At 40.3% G+C, this 14,603-nt stretch overlaps 1 protein-coding gene across 3 annotated transcripts; it reads right to left on the bottom strand.

Moving 5' to 3' along the window:
- Nucleotides 1-2,475: 2,475 nt before the first annotated feature.
- Nucleotides 2,476-13,671, bottom strand: esrp1 (epithelial splicing regulatory protein 1). Of its 3 annotated transcripts, XM_054621491.1 has the most exons (16): nt 13,317-13,671; nt 12,752-12,901; nt 12,513-12,629; nt 12,032-12,143; nt 11,379-11,522; nt 10,797-10,851; nt 10,587-10,697; nt 10,330-10,462; nt 10,133-10,175; nt 9,477-9,796; nt 7,203-7,427; nt 6,858-7,110; nt 5,443-5,623; nt 4,305-4,446; nt 3,692-3,814; nt 2,538-2,623 (listed from the first exon to the last, which is right to left on the bottom strand). In XM_054621491.1, the coding sequence occupies exons 1-15, from the start codon at nt 13,446-13,448 to the stop codon at nt 3,713-3,715; spliced, it is 2,220 nt and encodes a 739-aa protein (XP_054477466.1). In that variant the 5' UTR covers nt 13,449-13,671; the 3' UTR covers nt 2,538-2,623; nt 3,692-3,712. The 3 variants fall into 3 exon arrangements, with proteins under 3 accessions (XP_054477464.1, XP_054477465.1, XP_054477466.1); XM_054621489.1 differs by lacking the exon at nt 3,692-3,814 and having other exon boundaries at nt 2,476-2,623; XM_054621490.1 differs by lacking the exon at nt 3,692-3,814 and having other exon boundaries at nt 2,476-2,623; nt 6,870-7,110.
- Between the last annotated feature and the right edge of the window lie 932 nt (nt 13,672-14,603).

Below are 14,603 nucleotides of genomic sequence, written 5' to 3'. Positions count from 1 at the left end.
CTTGAGATATGTGTGTGCTTACCATTTTCATGTATGGCATCCTCAAAAGGCTTGTTTTTGACAAGTATTTTGATGTAACTATCTTTTTGTTTACATTAAACCTTGCAAGAAAATCATGAAATAAATTGTAAATCCCCCCAATCCCAAAGTAACAAACAGTCCCTAATTCTAGGATCAAATTTATTGATAAAAAATAATTTACTCTTCTTGGCCAAAAGGGATGTACTCTTTAGTTAGATTACCTCCATTTATGTTGATTACTTTCAGCAGGGGGACTATGAAAAACTGGAGTCGTGCTTCAGATAAGGAACCTTTCTTGCAGCAGATTTTATTTGCCAAGCCTGGGAGAGAAGACCAGGACCAAAGCTGTATATTTGATGACTTATAAACCCATGAAGGTTGGGCATGTAATGTGCATGACAGGAATATAAAGAATTCAATCATATTCTAGAAATCAGTTTTATATACTGAACTCTAATTTGTAACTGTAATCTTAAACTTAACATTTTTAAACAAGGCTAAAACTGTTGCATGTATGTCACGGTTAACACAGATAAATAATACAATTATTTATTCTTGTGTAATCACACCTCATGTCCAAAAGTAGATTCCACACATTTCACACCAAACCCCACCATGGAGGTAATAAAAGTTAAAGAGACAATAAAGGATTTGGGGCTTTGTTGCAAAGATACTAATGGTGTTGCTATGCTGGTTAAGGCAGTGTTTTTGTCAGTGGGAGAATGAGTGAGTGTTTAAAAGGGATCAAGTTGGGTGGGGTGCACAAGATTGTATTACACAATGCCAAATTTGCCCTGAGGGGTTCTGGCTTGGTTTTGTGTGCCTTCCTTCTCTCTTCCCCCTTCCAACCTGTTTTAAAAAAGGGCCATTATCTCAGCTAATGTGTTTAGTGTGTCTGAGTGACAATAGTGTCTTTACCATGGTGGGTGTGTGTGTGTGTGTGTGTGTGTGTGTGTGTGTGTGTGTGTGTGTGTGTGTGTGTGTGTGTGTGTGTGTGTGTGTGTGTGTGTGTGTGTGTGTGTGTGTGTGTGTGTGAGACGCAGATGTAATCACTGAGGACAGTGAGAGGGAGTTCCCACAGTTTTGCCTTTAGCCACATTAGACAACATCACCTGTGTGTTTGTGCTCCATCACACACCCCCAGGTACAGACAGCCCAATGAGTTCACAGCAAAGTGAAGGAAATAGAGAAATGAAACACCTGAAAGAGGGCAGACTTCACATGTTGTGTTTATTGTTGTTTCAGCATTGCTCAGGACAAGCAGGAGTTTAAAGTCCCACTGTAGGAAGTGTGTACAGCAACATGGAGCCTAAACAGCAACTTTGCAGGGCACAAATGGCAATTCAATTCAGAGGATACATGTCAGAGGTGTCCTTCATTTCCTTTCCTTTTCAACTTTCCATCTTCTCACCAAATGGTTTAGGTAACAAGAGAAATTGGGAAGGGTTTTCTGCCGGGAAACCTGTTTTCTCCATTGCATCCCCGAACATCAGCAATGGAAAGAAGACAAGGGACGTGTGATGGACTGCTGCATATTTGCTGTCTAATCTGAGGAAAACCTGTTTAAATTATGTTAGAAAATAACTCTGGCTCCTGAGATTCACTCAGTAACATGAGAGCTTGTGACACAAGTCTTCTTGTAGACTACAACCCTGTGGTTAAGTCACAGAGAACTAGGACTGTCCTCTGTTCATACGCGAGTCCAAAACAAAGGGCAAGACAACATTGGCATTACACAACATGGAAACGGACCCATATAGGGTACATAAGAAGGAAAAGAGGGGGGGGATAATGATTGTGAGATGTCACATTTTTGTAAGTGAAGCCTGATGCAAGGATCAGACTCTGACAAGCTCACAGTGTAACAAATATTATCACTCAAAGATACTGCTATTATATTCATTAGTAGTCTTATTGATTAGCAGTGCATTGATATTTGGCATTATGTAAACATCTTAAAGTTGTACTACTAACTTCTTCATGCACTAAAGCTTCCAATACAATAACTGTGTACTGTATCAAACATGTATAAACATATAAAATGTATTGCATAACAGTATTAAGACACATCAACACAGCCATGCATAATACTCATTTTCATCTCTTTCACACTAAAACACACTCGCACACACTTTCACTCTTCACAGAGAAGCTCATGGAAAAGATTTAGCTCATTTGCCACAAAGTCATTTTTTTTTCTCTAGTTTGGCTAGCAAATATATCATAGCGATTATAATATCATAACATGTTAAAAAAAAATCTCTATAAAGCTTTTAAAATACACAATGTGCAATATAAGACAAAAACTGCTATTTTGGCTAAGGCCACGATGATTTTGGTATAAAATACATTAATTTCTGTTCTTAAAGATATAAATAACAAATCTAAAAGACTATTTAAAAACCTAACAATACATTACAAATCTTTGACATTTATCAAATTGTCACATGGCCGTAAATTTGTGACCCTACAGCAGGGTCAGGTCCAGGTACGGCCCTGCCGGCTTGGTCATAAGAGCGGGGAGGGACATGAGAGAAGCATCACCTCCGCTGGACTGACCCATCAGACTGCTGCTCAGGAGAGACATGGACTCCGCGGGACACTGGAGGGGGAGAGGAAGAAAATTGGGGTAAGGAAGGTGGATGAGAGGGAAGAGAGAGAGGAGTATTACTCCAGCCTTACACCGTCAAACACAGGACCCTTACACCAGCATCTTATATTACCCATCACCTTCTCAGCCACCTGAAGGCTGCACCTGTTGTAACCTTTTATTTCACTACACCACCAATTGACCGCTCACCAAGCCCCGCCCCCTTAGTTACTGTACAACACGATGATAACTGAGGCCGCTTTACAATTTAAATAATAATAATAATAATAATAATTAAGCCTTTATTAGTCCCACAATGGGGAAATTACAATTCTCTGCATTTAACCCATCCCGGAGGAGCAGTGGGCTGCTAAGAAGCGCCTGGGGGGAAAAAAAGTTACAATCTCTCCGTTTTGTTCTATTTTGCAGCACCTGTGAGATTGCAGGTGTGTTTTTGGATTCAATTTTTTTTTTTTTTACGTTCCATCGTCTGTAGTCATCACTCTTGTCTTTGTTTGTTCACCAGAGTAACCGTTTAATCCGAACGCTGGCAAAGACTGGGGGAAAAAAACCAGTAGGCTACACACAAAACATACACTACCATCCAGTCTTGTGAGATACAGGGTGCAGCTTTTATTAGAGACCTATTAACACCGTTATGGCATGTGGAGAAATGCAAAACTTGACAGGCCTGCTGTGCCTGGTTACGGTTGCTATGATTGGACAGAGGCGGGGCTTAGGGAACAGTCAATTAGCCCTCTTGGCTATTGTTTTAGCCCATAAATAACTTATTGAGAGGACAGAAATGTAGTAGCCAGTATTGGCCAATAAAAGAAAATACAATTTAACCCAAACCCAAGGGATGATTAAGATCCAAGAAGTTTCCCCTAACCACTCGACCTGATCAAAAATGTGTCCATTGTTGATGCCTTGTGTGGTTAGTGGAAAATTCCCTGTCTACATAGGAAATGTCGCTGTTGTGTTGACCTGTAACCCCTGATGACCAGTCAAGACCCAAACCACGGCTACAACCACCTTCTAAACTAAATCCCACTCACTGAGCCCTCAGCCAATCCTTACCTGCCACCTGCCTCAGACACCTTAAATACACACCCATTCTTTGGGCTGTGTAAGCAATGTCCCGGTCGGGTCGTGAGCGTGCACAGGCCCATGGGCGTGCATGAGAGCATCCTCGGGGGCATACTGTGGTGTGGTGAAGGGGGAGGAATAACAGAGACAGGGAGCTGAGTGACAAGCAACCATAGAAACTAACCTTAGAGGCCACACAGACCTGTAAACTCCAGCATGGGAGTGAAAGAGGAGTTTGTAAATGGGAGAAAAATACAGCACATTCTCACTCCAAGTTTGTCTCTTAATTTAATATTAACTCTTGCTGATCATATCCCTGGGTTTCTTCACTCCTCAGAGTTTAAATAAGACCTGAGCTCCTCCAATTCAAGTCTTAGCAAGCAGCAGAGCATGTGTGACAGAACAGGGAGAGTAGACAGGATAAACTAGTTTGATGGCCTCTGGGCAAACACAGTGGATGCCTGACAATACACACCCACAACAGAAGGAAATTTGAATACACTAGGATCCTGAACTCGGAGAGCTAACAGGATTTGTTTGTATTATTAACTGTATTGATAAAGATTACTAAGCATTAAGGTAAATTAGCAGAGAATTATCTTACCTGGTATCCCTGCATTGCACTGAGGAGGTCTTTAACTCCGTTGCCGTTGTAGGTCAGACCCGGCATGCGCACCAACCCCCCTGGGGAGGAGAGGGATGAGGGGGAGGGGAAGAAACCTAGAGTGGTAGGTGAGCCAGGTGGGCTTGAGAAAGACAAGAGAAAAGGAAAAGACTGTTATCGTGAAAATATATAAAAAAGAATGATGTGAACGTTTCTCAGCAAACAAAGCACACACATATCTCAAGACTGTGAGTAACTTTGGGCGTCGTCTACATATGTTTTTTCAATGACAAAGGGCTGACCAGGGAGAAACAGAGGTCACTTAAGTTTAGAAAGTTCTCTGATACCACAGTGTTTAGTCATTAACTAACCTTGTCCCGGCCTTTCTCCTTGCCGAGAAGCATTTTAGCCAAAACTGCTCCTCATTTTTAACTTTGAGCCAGAGTATATTTTAGTGGTTATGCAGACAAATTAAACTAAACCAGAGTAATTATGTAGTTTTTGCAGTCCAAATAAATCTTTGAGTGTTTTTTGACATTGTGTCATTTCACTATAAAAATTTGGGAATGTTTCATACAATCGCAGGTCAGTGACAAAGAAGTGAGTTTTTAAAGGGCTCAACAATCCATAACATGTAACTAGATACAAAATCTTGAAAAATGTAAGTGTACTCGTGTTCTTCAAGTTACCATGAACATACCTATGCAAACAGAAGGTTCAGAAAAACAAACATGTAAACGATACCGGTTAAGTTTCTTATTCTCTTACTCAGCAGCACACAGCTTGTAAGTAAACACTGTATGACACGCTTAGAGCTAGAATATTTGAAAGTTGTATGTGACATTTTTGTGGTGGCATTATTTGAGCAAAAACATGATTAAAAAATGTTTTCTTGGGTCTTTTGCTTGAACCAAATCCTGTAATTACGAAAATATCAACATTCTGGAGCATGTTACATCTAATGCTGTGATCCTGGTAAATGTGTCTTATCATTTATTCATTTATGTTTTAAAACTTTTAACCACATTTTTATAATGATATAATTATGCAGAAAGACAGTAAACAACAGTATATATTGTGTCACAGCATGTGTCTGTCTCTGTTCATCTGTAACCAAAGAAATAAAATACTTTTTTACCTGGGATAGTAGGCGGCGTAGTTCATATAAAGCTGGGCTGATGGGGGGTAGTAGGCATGTCCTGGTGGCAGATGCCGTGGCGCCAGCAACACCTGACCAATGGGAGGGTAGAGGGCAGCAGCTGCCTCTGCAGACATGACAGGTGGAGCGGGGGCGAAGGAGTAGGATGGAGGAGATAAACCTGGAGAAGAAAGAACAGAGGGAAGGACAAAATACTTACAAAAAGACAAAACCTAACAGAAATAGAGAGTCAAGATGGGGAAGTCTGGTCGTTGTTTGTTTCTGAGAGAGGCGCTCATGCAAACGTGCAAACAATGACCACCATTACTCAGCACCTGACACGTCTAATTGACGAGCCCTTTATTTATCGAATATTTGCACTCATTTTGCAAATATTCGATAAATAAAGGGCTCGTCAATTAGACATTGCCCTCAGAGCACAAGGCTTTATTCTGAATGAATTTTGCATTTGTATGAAGAGAGATCAAATTTGTATATATGGCAATACCATTTTAGACCTATCAGAGACATCTGAACCCCCATAACAATAATATGTTCGTGCCCACAGGCTTTGTATGTTAAATAATGGAGCAGGGACTTGCTGTCTACCAAACACGTTCTGCTCAAGAAGCATAACAACGTCTTATCATGTCCTCACTACCAACATGTCTCACCTTGAATCCCTGTGTTGTTAACTTTGCACTCGTGTACATATCTGATCATTTCATATCAAAACAATTCACAAACATTAGTCCTCTTTTTGAAAAGTAGGGGAGCACATCAGTGCACATTTATAGTGAAGGACTACAGACACGAAGAACATAGCAAATTTCTACGCACCAGCGTTCAGCTCTGCCCACCTTCCCAACAGCTCCACTGATTGGACAAGCACAGGAGGCACACACACCTGAGGTGCGCCGGTCTACTGAGGCTAAATCCCACAAACACCACTACCAATCTGACAAGGCTGGAGAGTTGTAAGCCGTTTTGACATATTAAAAACTAGTTGTGTTGCTTACACTTTTCCAAACCCTGTCAGATCTTTATGATCAAGCAGTGGTAAAATTAGGAATGAGTAACAAACATGCCTCTGAAGAAGGTGAACTACAATCAGAATGTGTGAACACAGGTGAAAGGGTAGAATAAACCATTAACATGTGGGGTTTCTCAGTGCATGCAGGTTGATAATTGAAATCACACTAAATTACAAAGAAGTACCACACACACACACACACACACACACAGACCAACACACACTCTCATACAACACAGTTTTGAACCCTCCTGGTCAATTCAAATTTCCCCTACCTCCCACGGTACTAGATTGGAGAAAAAACCCAGAAACCCTGCCCCCCACGGCAGGAGCCCACCTACCCTGCAGTCCCGAAGCACCCCCAGCTCCCAGCAGCACTTACGTCTGGACTTACATGGCGGCGGGCTGAGCCCTGTCCCACTCCTGCTCCGGGTGTGTGCATGTGTGTGTGTGTGTGAGAGTGAGCCTCCCATCAGCACCAGGCCCATCTCCTCCGCGCTGCAGGCGAACACCTCAACATAGCGGCTGTTGGCCCCACGCTGGCTGGACATAATGTGCTTGTGGAGCCGCTGTGAGGCCTGAATAGCCCGCTCTGGCGAGGTCAGCTGGATGAAGCAGTCACCTGATGGACGAGCCTGAGAAGAGAGACAGTCAGACTTTACTCTGCAGCTTTGTGTCAGAGAGCATGCGAGTCCATGGGTGTGTCAGTGCGGTTTATTGCCTGTACCTGCTGGTTGAGGACCATGTGTACACCATGTGGTCTGATATCGTGTGTAAACTCGCCCAGGAAGGTGAGAATGTCTTCTATGCTTGCTGTGTACGGCAGCCCCCTCAGTCTCAGGCAGTCCCGCATACCACCAGGAGGGGGCAGGAGAGACACTGTGGGAAGCATTGACACCAGGGGGGCAGGGGCCACTGGGATCAGAGGGGCCGATGAGTACCGGTTCAACACCTAAAACACACAGTTACAAATCACATACCCTGCCTGCAGCAAAAACAGTCAAGGACACAGAACTGATTTAAACCGAGTCTAGTTCAGGAAAGACTTCCCCCTCCCCTTTTTCCAGGTCATTTGTAAAAATAAAAGAAAACTACACTCAAACACCTTAATACATACTCTCTATCGATAATTAAAAATTCAAAAATCAAGAAAGTATACACACTTAGATCGATGCAGCATAGGCCAACTATTAGCACACAACTTGTGTACAACAAAGACAAGTCCACCTAGTTTAAATGTGTGTTGAAACGTCAGTCAGAAGCTTGCTTGTTTGTTTGTTTTTCTGGAGTCATACATAAGATCACGAGGAGAGGCATCTGCATAGATGTGGTTATGAGCTGTGAGCTTATCAGTTTGCAAAGATAAAAAAAATGTAGTCCACATGTGTTTATCTCACAAGAGAGGGAGAAAGACTAAGGAAGACAAACAAAAGAGACTAGTAATGTTTCACATTTGTGTTTAGGGAAACACCTTGCTATGCAGGTCCCCACCCATAATGATTCCTACAACTACCTGAGGAGAACTTGATAATAACTAATTAATAAATAATGAATATTTGCAGTATTTTCATCGACCTTTCAAAAGCCTTTGATACAGTTAACCATAATAATTTATTGGAAAAGTTGCTTAAATATGGTATAGTTTGTTTGTGTTAAGGGTTGCTTTTCCTACAAAGCCAGACTAATATGTGGGGTTCCACAGGGGTCCATTCCTGGACCATTATTATTCCTTATTTATATTAACGATTTGTCTAATTTCTCACAAAGCCTTTATACGATAATGTTTGCATGACTCAACCCTAGTTCTCCCTCATTCAAATTACAATTCACTGATTATGGAAGCAAATGCTGGTTTAATTGCCCATGCTACATGGTTATGATTAAATAAACTATCTGTGAAAATAAACATATCTAACTTTATTATTTACAGTGGCAAAAAAAAAAATCATACTCTAAAGATTTTTCTAAAATTAAAATACCTCAAGTTTCATATACAAAATTCCTGGGAATTATTTTTGATGAAAGTTGGAGTTGGAGTGAACATATTGACTTGGTTTGTAAAAAATAAATAAATCTATTGGAACAATAAGGAGGGTACTCTTGTCACTGCAAACTGTCTACTTATTATTTAGTACAGTATAATTTATCCCCATCTTTCATATTGTAATGTAGTTTGGACAAGTACTTTTCCTACTACTCTGCAAAAAACGTTGGCCCTCACTAATCATTTTGTTTGATTGCAACCTGATCAGAATCAGAAATATCATCTGCTCCTGTATTTCAGAAACTTAAGATTCTTACTATTTATAACATTGATATTTCTCAAATATGCGTTTTTTTATATAAAATACTTTCAGGTGAATATTCCTTAACATTTCAAGACCTACTTTAAAGCAAATTCACAGGTTAATTCTTACTCAACTCATCAATTGTCAGATCTTCATCCTGAATTACTTGCAGCTGTAAATTTTTGATAAGACTTAGCGGAACGTAATTATGATGTTTAAAAAGACAATTCAATTGCTAATTTTTTATTGCTTTCCTAATGTATTATCATCCATGTATTCCTTCTTTTAGGTTTTATACTAAATCTATAGTTTTTGCTCTCATAGAGACTTGTAGCATTTCTATTGTTTAGGAATTAATACAGGTGTATAAATAAATATCCCCTTAACAAACACAAGCCCAGTTACTCTTGCACGCACCCACATGCGCGCATACACAAACACACATCTCGACACAATCACACTGTGTTTTTTTGTTGTTTATACTGTTCTAATTATGTATCATAGCTTGTGTTCTCTATAATATTGTGGAAATATTTATATTACAAAAAGGTAGAGGCTTCAAATAAGCCCACTGGGCTGTCTGCCTCTTCCTGCACTGTGACATTATTGGACTCTCTACACGCTAAAAATTAACACACACACAAATATGAACTCTGCTTAGTACACACTGCACAAACAAGCACACCCACACGCAGATGCACACCCTGACGTACCTGTTGGACCTCTGCTGCCGTACTTTTGAACAGCTCAATATATCTCCTCCCAAGGATTTCCTTGTGCTTCCTCAGAGCACACTGGGCGTGTTCCTCACAGGCAAATAAAACAAAGGCATCGCCAGTTGGCCGGCCGTCTGGATAGCGAACAAATAAGATGCCGTCTTTCCCTCCGCTGACCGGACACATCTCTTTGAGGCCCTCCTCCGGGGAGAAGAAGGTGAGCACCTGCTCGTGTGTGGCGGTGAAGGGAAGACCTCGCATCCTCACTATGATCTGGTCCTCACGGGACAGGAAAATTGCTACCTCATTGGAAGTACCTGGCACAAACACACACACAACTATTTAACCACAAGTATATGAATAGAAAGTATCACACTTTAGATAAAGACTGCATTAAGTGTTACTTCCTTTAGCACTCTTGATGGCATTTTTTCATTGACCGTCATATTCTATAGTTAAGAATAAACTTGACTCTCTTTTAATGATTTTTTTAAATGTTGTGGGTTTATTCTCAAAACAGAAAATTCACTATCAAGCCAGAGCAGCACCACCAAAGAGCTTCAAAACACCTAACCTCATTTTAACTTAACGCCTAGGTTTGCTAGCTGATAAAGGTAAAATACTATATAGTACACATTGTTATATCTGCTCACCTCCTGCTATCTTCAGGAAGTCCTCTCCTGTTGCTTTGTAAACCTGAAATTAGAAGGGAACAAGACAGAAACAAGGAATATTGTCACTTCAGGTGTAGCTGCAATGACCAAAGGGAAAAGACATAAGTGATAAGATGAGGTTCAGGTAGTGTGGCTGATTCACTTAAATAATAACTAGTAGGGTTCGGACAGGTTACCTCTATGTATCTGATGCCCATGTGGTGTTTGTGTCTCTGCAGCGCCAGGTCTCTGTGTTCTTCACTGACAAAACGAACAAGAGCTTCTCCGTTCCTCCTCCCCTGAGCGTTAAGACACAGCGCAGCCCCTCCTCTAGACAACACAACGTTACAGAGTTTGTTAAACCTTATGTCAACAGCCGGTTTAAGTATATATCATGTTGACCGATCAATTTAAATCCTTCATAAGTAATATAGTTAATATAGCTAGAACATACTTGGCAATATTGAGTCCTCTAAAGAATCGAGCAATGTCCTGGTCAGAAGACTGCCATGGCAACCCTCTAGCTCTGATGACTGTGTTGTCACACACTTTCTCCATCTTACTGCTGCACGCACACACAGATATTAGCACAGAAGGAGTGGACTGGGTTAATTTCAGAGTCAGAGAACAAAACGAATATTTATCTTGAGCAAACTTTACTTACCAAGTGCCAGTCTCAAACTTCTCACTAACTCTTTCATGGGTAGAAAACGTGTGGCCTAATGGGAAAGCATTAGAGTTTAGTTTCCAAAATTAGTTCACAAATCAGACCACATAACTTAAACTAATAATAGTACTTGATAATTACATTTATAGACTTGGGGTCATTTTAGAGAAATCAACATAAACAGCAAATCACAATTATTTGTATGTAGATGAATTGATGGCAATTATTAACTCTATCTAGTGATTGTTTTAGTTAGAACAAAAAAAAGAAAAAATAGAAAAATGCCAGAAAATGAAAGCAACATATTCAAATGTCCTGTTTTGTCCAACCAATAGGGTACAATCCAAATATATTCAGTTTACAATTATGTAAGCCAAAATAAAGCAGCAAGTCCTTACTTTGGAGAAGCTGAGAACATCAAATAATCTGCATTTTTGCTTGAGAAATGACTAAAACAATAATTTCATAACCAACACACTTTTTCTGCCCTGTTTTTATTTTTTAATTTAATTTATGTCAAACTAACTGAAAAATCCCTAATGTTTCACTTTTGTGTAAAATCATATATATGGTACTTACTAAATGGCTCAGAAAGCAGGGCAAGGACAATGCTACCCATAACCTGGACCTGCTGGACTGCTATTTCTGCAGACAATATGGCTGAGGGATCAGGTGTGGCTGAGGGGTCCAACATAGCAGGCACATCAACAGGTATACTAAGAGCTGAGGAGCAGGAAGTCAAGGAAACAAGGAACAGCCCAAAAAATAAAACGAAACAGTCTAATAGTGCAGAGAGAGCTAAAGGTTTTTTGTATGTATCAGGGTGTGACAATGGAGAGAAAAAAAAAGACACAAAAAAGAAGCAAAGGGAGGCAAGAGAAACTCACACAGAGATGTTAGTTATCCTGTTCCAGTGGGTGTGTGGGGTTTGTCCTGTTGGCTGAACACACACTCGTTCACCGAGCGCTTAGCAAGGTGCTGCCATTGTTTCCCTATTTGCATTTCAAAACCTCTAGTCTTGCAGCCAACACCCCGTGGCTTATAAACTTATACTGTGTGTGTGTGTTTGTTTCTGAGCGATGTATGCTCAAGAGATCAGGCTGAACATTCAGATAAATAACCATTAACTGTCCGAAATACACTTAAACATTCAAATGCATTACATACTAAGTATTAGTTAACAGATATTCACTGGCACGCCCAATGTAAACAGTTGACATTTTAAAGGATACACTCTGCCATGATGTGTGCATTCAAAGCCTTGAGGTCAGATGTAGGGAAGTGCTTCTTGAACTCTTTCCGAAGGTCAAAGAAAGAGTAGAAACAGTCTGGGACCAGGATGTTCTGGAGGGGGAAGAAGTTAAGATAACAGATGTGAACACGAGGCCCATCGACAGCTGCCATTTTTTATTGCCATCATATTGGTGTTTGCTCAAGCCAGTGGAATAATCTCTGTGCAACTCTTCACACAGGTTTAAGATTTTAGCAGCTTCATTGTGTAGGTGTCGTTTAATGTGCACAAGTATGTGCATGGGCGTATGTCATTAGACAGGTTTGAATGAGAGGCTCTGTCAACGTAACATTAAATTCAACCGGGAGCACATAACTGACACAACACATCCCTTTGTGACTGTGAGAGCACTGACGGTTCCTGCAGCACAGCAGAGAACATCCGCCCTGGCTGCGAGGCGTTCACCCATCCAGCTCACTCACCTTGCTTGCGGCCTCGGGGTGAATCACTTGGCGGATGTGAAGGGGCCCGTCTGTACACAAACACACCGACGTGCCTGCGCCCGCGCTGTTCACCTCATTTGTCAGTTGTAAATGAAACTGCAAAAAACAGGTGTGAAACATTTAGGAAAGAAAAAAAATAAGAATGAATCCTCAGGAAGCAGTTATATTAACTATGTAATAAAAATGCTTATTTCTAGTGATTTCACTGAGGTTATTACCAAGTTTAATGCTGTCTCAAGACTTGTAGCTGTGTAGACATTATCTGCTCGGGATCTTTTCTCCTCTTCCTCATGCTCCTCCACCTCCTCTTTTTCCTCAGTCAAGTCTGAGAGGTCCGGCTTAATGAGGAGCTCATTCACCTTGCCCAACTGGTTCAGAGAAGAAGAAAAAAACAAAACCACGTCAGTCTTGAAACAGAAGCCTCCATAGAAACTCGAAAGCAGCAGGTTGCAACACTAGCATTAAATGTCTGTAATAAAGACCTTTATTACATTTATGTCATCACATAGAACAACAAAAGCAGGAGTCGGTTTAAACACCTTAGACATTAGGACAATATATTTGTCCTCTAATTATACTTAATAACTTAAGAGTATATTTTGAGCTCATAGATGTTTACTTACCTGAGTCACAGCATGATTATAAATACCTATAGTTTGCATTTGAGTCAATTTCCTACTAGAGTTGTTCTGTTTACGTGTCCTCTCCTTTATTTACCACTACAACACCTGCTTTAGAATAACGACAAGTAAGTGCCATATGAAGTATACTAATACATTTTACCTTTTCGTTCTTTACATCCACCAGCTGCCAAACCAACTGCTCGAGCTCCTTTTCGTCAGATCCAAGCAGCTCTCCGCTCGCGCCAGATGTGGCGGTGAAAACCACCACCAGGTAGTCTACCTGCGCCGTCATCTGAACACAAACACAGCACCCCCCCCAAAAAAAAAAAAACTAATCTAATGCTGAGCAAAAAGTGAGCTGAAGGACAGTAAATGAAGATACGCCGGAGAGTAGACACATGCGGGAGCCACGAGGTATAAACACCTTTACTTTGACACCTGAGCGCAAAGGTGAAGTCCGTAAATCCAAGTTTCGTCGCTTGTCGAATTCTGCGTGAAGCCTCCCGCAGTCACCATCGCGGAGTAATGGCTGAACGATCCTCGTTTTTGTAGAGCATCTACCTGGGCAACCACGTGACTCTCTACCTGCCCCCTCCCTGTTTCAGGTGGTTTAATGACTCGGACGTGGCAGGCCATGAAGGATATCGTGGATATCGGTACATTCTTATGCATAATACTCTTCAGTATTTAAGTAATAAAACTATCTTACTGTATACAAATGTACGGAGCACGGAAGGTATCAAGGATAAAATGGTTAGGTTACTTTCCGTATTAAGGGGAATAAAAGTAGTGATACCTTTAGGTGATAGGTTTAAGTATATCGACAATAAAAGGATACACAACAAAAATATAGCAAATTTGTATTTATTACAATGAAAAGAAATCCACGTAAACATATTGCATGAATTAAGTGTTACCATATAAAATAAAATAAATCACAAAGGTAGGAAAATGTATGGAGTTTGGAGTGTACCTAGTTATACTTTTACGACGTTTCATTGAAATTCATTAATTCATTTCTTTATTAGAAAAACTATAATTAAGTGAACAATGAAATACACATGACAATGATGCACTAGCTGCAACTGTCTTTCCCCCTCGTTTCACTGAGAAACATGAACACGTTATTATAATCTACTAAATTATATGAGAAGATATTAATCATAAATTATTAGAAGTTGTCCTGAAGCCTATTATTTTCCTTCACTTTAAAGATAAAGATAAAGATAAAGATAAAGATATTTTTATTATCATTGTAGTGATACAACGAAATTTCGTTTGGTAGCCTTCAGCCAGCCAGCAGCAGCGAACAACAAACACAATAACAACAATATACAAGATAAAAATACACAAAAGGAATGAAAACTTTGCTATGTACTACAATAATACAATTACCCATTGGCATATTACTAATGATAATATAAATAACAATCATTTGTGATAAGGT

The sequence above is a fragment of the Anoplopoma fimbria genome, chromosome 20, assembly GCF_027596085.1.
Source record: "Anoplopoma fimbria isolate UVic2021 breed Golden Eagle Sablefish chromosome 20, Afim_UVic_2022, whole genome shotgun sequence".
In the NCBI taxonomy this organism is placed as follows: domain Eukaryota; kingdom Metazoa; phylum Chordata; class Actinopteri; order Perciformes; family Anoplopomatidae; genus Anoplopoma; species Anoplopoma fimbria.
Note: the sequence above shows the minus strand (reverse complement) of the source record. Positions and strands in the feature narration are given on the sequence as shown.